General features: G+C 38.8%; 1 protein-coding gene across 1 annotated transcript in view; it reads right to left on the bottom strand.

Annotated features, from left to right (window-relative positions):
* Positions 1-6347, bottom strand: part of LOC101849640 (multidrug resistance-associated protein 1) — a gene marked incomplete in the record, with an annotated part of 55470 nt that overhangs the window by 37567 nt on the left and 11556 nt on the right. The window contains 4 exon segments of the mRNA XM_013086971.2: positions 827-1004; positions 2735-3052; positions 3974-4111; positions 5972-6033. Coding sequence (XP_012942425.1) covers positions 827-1004; positions 2735-3052; positions 3974-4111; positions 5972-6033 — 696 coding nt within the window.

The raw sequence follows: 6347 nt of genomic DNA, 5'->3' as shown, positions 1-6347 counted from the left end.
ACCTACCTACCTACCTACCTACCTACCTATCTGCCTACCTACCTACCTACCCACCTACTTATTTACCTACCCACCTACCTTCGTTTATCAGTGCTACACATGACATAAAAGCAAATCAGAACAGGAAATCAATACTATATTATTATTGCAGCCCCACCTTTTTTTTAAGGTAGGGATATCGTGTATACAAATGACCACCAACCCAAACATCATGTCGCTGACATGTGAATGACATTTTTGTGAACATTAACCCATCAACCACTCACCCATTGGAGCCCCCCCCTCCTCCATCCTTTTACTTTAAATACATTATTGCCTTGCTAATCAAACAAGGTCGTATTGAATGTAAGATCGTATTTTTGGTTTCTAGCATCTATTTCGACCAGACAAAATCCTATATTCAATAGACCACCATGACATCATCATCTCATCATCATCATCATCATCATAACCTGTAGAAGCAGTTGCAACAACAACCGCAGCAGCTATATTATAAGCAAAATTCAGTTCGAATAATTCTTAATTAAAATTCTAATCTGATCATCGATACCACAATGATTGTTAGCAAAGGCAGTAGTTGCATCAGTAATGACGTCAACAAACAGTAGCCACAACAACAGCAGCAACAACAACTAGAAAAAGACAGCAGGAGCAGCAACAACGTCAACAAGCAGAAACAACAAGAAGCATAAGGTCAACCTTAGAAGCAGCAGCAGCAATATCATTCAGAACAACAGCAACACTCAAAACAACAAAACAAACACCAACAACAACAACAACAATAATCACCCTATAGATACAAATTACACAAAAATGACCCCTTCACCTTTCTGAATACTGTGGAGATAGCTGCACTTTGCATTCTGATTGCAACTGACACCGTCATGAACTGAGCAGAGTACTCCATGAGGCACGTAACGAGTCTGGTTCCCACAAGGCCAAGGACAAATACATAGCCGTGCCACGCCCTCTCTTCCATATTGTCTATGTAGCTCATTAGGAGACTGGGGTTAGGGAGGGGGCGGGGAAGGGGGGTTTAAGATAAACACAACACGTACAAACTAGTGTCAGCAAATGGGAAGAGCTGGGAAAACTTCCAGGATCTTAATGAGCTTAGCCCAGTGCCGCACTATTACAAAACAGCTGGCAAACTTTTGTCGGTAAATTACAGCCAATGGAAAAAAAAACCCCTTCCGTACCGCACAACAAAATTATTCAGCCATCCTTCTCTTATCTTCATTGCCCACAGCTCTCCAGCAAAATTCTTATTATTCCACTGCTTGTTGGCAAGCCAAACAGTTGCAAATGACTGTAGCATGATTATGCACCCACAGAGAAGAGTAGAGTATTTAAGAGTCAGGCTCCCTGCTTGGAAGAGCCAACAAGGTCTGGTGGATAAGGTCTGTTCATAAGCCAATCGTTTCTTGAAGCTTCTATGTGTTTGTTGAGAAGTATAACTTAGAGCCTTGAAATACAAAATGACATTTAATACAGGTGGATAGGTAACGGACAACAAAAATGTCCAAAAAAAAAAGACAAGCAACTGTTCCTTTAATAGTAAAACTGTGTCTTGAAAAAAGAAAAAAAGCTTAAAAAGGATTTAGAAATGGGTTAGTTTAAGATAGCTATTGGCGCTTTTTATAGCAAAATGTTTGATAGTTGTGGGTATTAGGAACAAAGAACTTATGATGACCACAGCGATGATGATGATGATGATGATGATGATTGATGATGATGATGATTGATGAAGATGATGATGATGATGATGATGATGATGATGATGATGATGATGATGATGATGATGGGGATGCTTTCAAGGCGAAAACATTGAGCCATTTTAACAACCAAATGAAAAATAAAAAAAATATATATAGAAGTCGAACCCGTGTAACACAGAATCGCAAGGGAGCCAGAAAAAGATACCGTTTTAGACAGGACATCTCCTTTGCTTCCACCCTTAGCCCCACCCACGGGTGTAATAAGCACAGTAAACTTATGCCACCCCTCACTGCCAAGTAACAATGATTCGAGGAACTCTTTCCTTGGCTGGCTGTATGATCAGGGCGGCAGGTATTGGTCAAACTTATTTCACACCTCTGGCCTCTGGCTACCAATGAAAGTTTTCGTGCTGGAACGCCACTTGAGCACTTTCAATGGCATTCATGAGATTTCACATCCACACCATCCTGACCATCTTCATTGCTCAGGGTTCACAAAGATGGAGTAACATCTACCCTCAAATTGCACCCCTACTCACCTTCCTCGCCTGGCAGCATGACGTCAAGTTTAGAGCTGGCAGAACAATCTTGCAAGTTTTGTTTCAAATCATGGCTGAGTGGGCAAAGCATTTTCCATCTTAGAGAGGTAAAACCCTCGGAAGGGAGTGGATTTTTCTTTCCATTTCAGCGTTGGACAGGTTTCCTTTTTTTACAGCAAATTAAAGAGGAACTTATCAAAGGGGAAGCGGAGAGATTCTGTTAAGACAAGTTTCCGTTTTACACAGGTTTCCGTTAAGGCAGGTTCGACTGTATTTACTGACTGAAAAATATCTAAAACTCTCTTTCTCTTCTCTGCTTTTTGTATAACGATGATGATAATGATGGTAAGGATGAGGATGGGAATAATGATGATAAAGGTAATGTCGATAACAGTTTTAGAACATGACTATTCTTTGAGCCCCCAAAGTTTCATTTACTTTCCTCGACAAGCTGACATCCAATATCGAAACACTCACCCAAGCAGAAAAGGGTTTGCGATGTCTCCAAGCACTGGTAATGAGAACTGTAGATGACTTTTCAGCATCTTGAACCAGTAACACTGAACCAAGGCCAAGAAAAAAGACCTTTTACCTCTGGATTCCTCCACTGTCATCTCATCACACACATTTTTAGCATTCTCAATGCTCAAGCTATGACTGTAGAGCTTAATATTGCTTGAGTACAGCTGACCCTTGTTAGAGTTGATGTTTGAATCGTAACTTTTTCCTGCAAGTAACGGTGTGGCTTCATTGTAAGGTTCTTCGTCCAAAGCTTTCTTTCTGGTTCGTGTTCGCCTACGAAAAAAACAAACCCATAACATTTTCATTCAGCCTACAAATATACAGATAATTCATTGTGAGTGTGTTTTACCCATGTCAACATAATTCAAACCGTTTATGAGGTAAGCTACTTCGATACTGTCTGTCAGGGACAACCTGAGCGGAGGGGGATACAATTTACCAGTGCACAGTAGGAGGTACTCAATGAATTAGCTTTTCCACATTCATTTCTTTTGCAAGAAACATCAAAGAGTCTAAACAATACACTAGAGACGTTGGTCATTCAGCCTGCTCCAACAAGCTGATATATTTGATCATGAATAAGTCATTCTAATGGGGCTCTGAAGATCACATCCACTGGAGAGACGAACGAGTTGCACCCAAAAAAGGTTAAAGTGATATTGTGGCTATTTCCTCATAAATTACGTTAAAATGTAAAGGTTCCCAGATTCGTAATCATGATCTTGTGGGTTTGGGATTCGAGACTTAGCTCAATCCAACAGTGCGGCCTTAAGAAAAGTCTACTTGTGAAGTTAGTTAAAGTGCTTTGCAAAAATTCTCCTTACTCATCCAGATGTGAAAGGACACCTGGCTATTGACAGCGAAAAATCTTGTTAGAGTGTTGGTGTTTTAGCGCCAGTAAAATGACAGCCAGCACTTCTTTCCTGGGAAGCTGAGAAAGTTTCTGAGTGTTTTAGGGTCTGCTGGAGTGACAATAGTAGTACAGTGCATTGAGCATGCTGTATAGTGTGGTTATGTGTTATTGAAATTATTATTCTTATAATTATTCTCATAATAATATTACACTATTGTTATTATCATTATTAAAATACTGCAGAGGTTTTCAGCCAAGCCCGGATTCTGTATCCATGATCATTAGAATAGGCTAAGTAAGTCCAATACTGTTGGCAAGGTGTCATAGTATAAAGCTCCTACCTTGACTTTGGAGAACTGGATGATTGGGTTTGCCAGTAGCAGAGGAACTCCTGCACCACGGGTTCACTTGTGTCTTGAACTCTCAAAGGAAACACGTCCTCAGCTTTTAATGTAAATCGGAAACCTCTAATAACCAACCTGAAGAAAGATAATGTCCCAGTTGGTCTTTAAAAATAAAAAAAAATTTTTAGATAGAAGTTTACTGGGGAAAAAAATATGCACGTACAATGTACATTGTAGGCATATAAAAATAAAAAAAAATTTTTAGATAGAAGTTTACTGGGGAAAAAAATATGCACGTACAATGTACATTGTAGGCATAACAATACATATAATAATAATAATAATAATAATAAATAAATAGTATCTGTATAGCAAATATCCCTGCTCAACATCAGGCTCTATGCGCTTTACACTATATTATTACCTCAGCAGACCATAGAACACTCCGAAACATTCTCAGCTTCCCGGGAAGCATACAGTGCAAGCAGCTGATCAAGCGCTCAAACACTAACAAACTGACAAGATCTTTCGCTGTCTATAGCCTGGTACTCATTCCCACCTGGGTGAAGTGAGGAAAATTTGTTTAAAGTGCCTTTCCAAAGGACACAGCATCGGGTCCCTGACGGGATTCGAACCCACGACCTTATGGTTGTGAGTCCGAGAGCCTAACCACTAGGCCACCGACGCCCTTAGAATGTGAAAGATAATCACATCCATAATATTTCGCTACCTTAGAATTACAAAGTTCTTTTAGGTCAAATTTCTCAAAACTACGAGGTACTGTGAAGAAAGAACTTTGTAATTCTAATAGGGCTTATCAATGTATTTCATAACATTCCAAATATTTGTAGTATCTCCCAAGCTTATAAATGTACATCTTAATATTTGTAGTATCTCCCAAGCTTATAAATGTACATCTTTCTTTCTTACTTTTTATTTTCATTTTGAGGCGAGCTGAGAAAATGAATTATTTTTTGGATTTAAGACCTATGGACATAGATACATCAAATAAATTCACATGTTAAGTTTGTACAATCGTTATTAAACAATAAAAGATATGTTGAACTTGAAAATCTTCTGCTTTGATTCAATTACAGGTGCCTAAAAACAAATAGATAATAAATTATACATAACTTAGATCAGCCTCTGACAATCTAATTCTTAAAACTCCAAAACAAACACACTGTGAGACTGGAGAAATAGCGAGTGAGAATGAGAGAGAGAAAAAGAGAGAGATAGAGAGAGAAAAGAGAGAGAAAAGAGAGAGATAGCGAGAGAGGGAGAGAGAAAGAGAGAGAGAGATAGAGGGAGAGGGAGAGAGAGAGGGGGAGAGAGAGAGAGAGAGAGAGAGAGAGAGAGAGAGAGAGAGAGAGAGAGAGAGAGAGAGAGATAGAACGGAAATGTTTTTCTATCTGTATAGAATTAATGTTTTAATGAATGTTTCTAGTTACTCACGTTTCAACTGTATTTTGACTGTTCGTGAATTTATATTGCATTGTATATTTTTAGTGAACACATTTTCAACCTCACTGCGAGACTGTTTTTCTGGTATAAAATTTTACACACATGCATTTATATTATATGTATAATACTTTGTTTTACGTACACATTTGTGTCGATTAATTTTAATTTTTAAGATGTGATGTCTTTTTCATTGTAATGCGCATTGAGCATCTTTTAGGAAATGGAAATGCGCAGTATAAATGCTATTTATTATTATTATTATTTGACAATTTTACATGCTACATGTAAGTGCAGAGTATGGAAATGTCCAATATGCCCTGATGAGCTGATGAAAGTGTTCAATCTATTAGTGAAGTCAGTTTATGTTACTGATATGGATGAACAAATATTGAGTTATACAAACAATTCCAAAATGAGTAAGGACTAGCTGTTCATTTTTTTACTTTGCACAAGTGCACGCACACATGCATACATTCTACACATAAATGCAAACACACTAATGCACACATAAATACACTTGCGGACACACACCGTGTCATCCAAGATATGATGAGCCATGACAGGGGAGACGCTGTTATTGCCGGGTGATGTTCCTGTGGGGACAAAAAATGTGTATGACATATCATTGCAGAAACCTATATATTATTCTCTCAACAGTAGTGTCCAGGTTTTAAAACATCAAATGCAAACATACTCTTGAATGCACACACATATGCACTCTATCTGCTGCTCTTTCTCCTCTCTCTCTCTCTCTTTTTCTCTTACCCTCTCTCTCTCTCTCTCTCTCTCTCTCTCTCTCTGGGAGAGAGAATCTCTGTTTAGGGGTTCTAAACCACCCTTGGCGCTGGGTGGTGAAGGTCGCGCCAACAGTATGCACCAGAACATTAGGCGCCCTCTCCCCCCCCCC

This window comes from Aplysia californica, unplaced genomic scaffold (assembly GCF_000002075.1).
Source record: "Aplysia californica isolate F4 #8 unplaced genomic scaffold, AplCal3.0 scaffold00528, whole genome shotgun sequence".
Classification (NCBI taxonomy): Eukaryota; Metazoa; Mollusca; class Gastropoda; order Aplysiida; family Aplysiidae; genus Aplysia; species Aplysia californica.
Note: the sequence above shows the minus strand (reverse complement) of the source record. Positions and strands in the feature narration are given on the sequence as shown.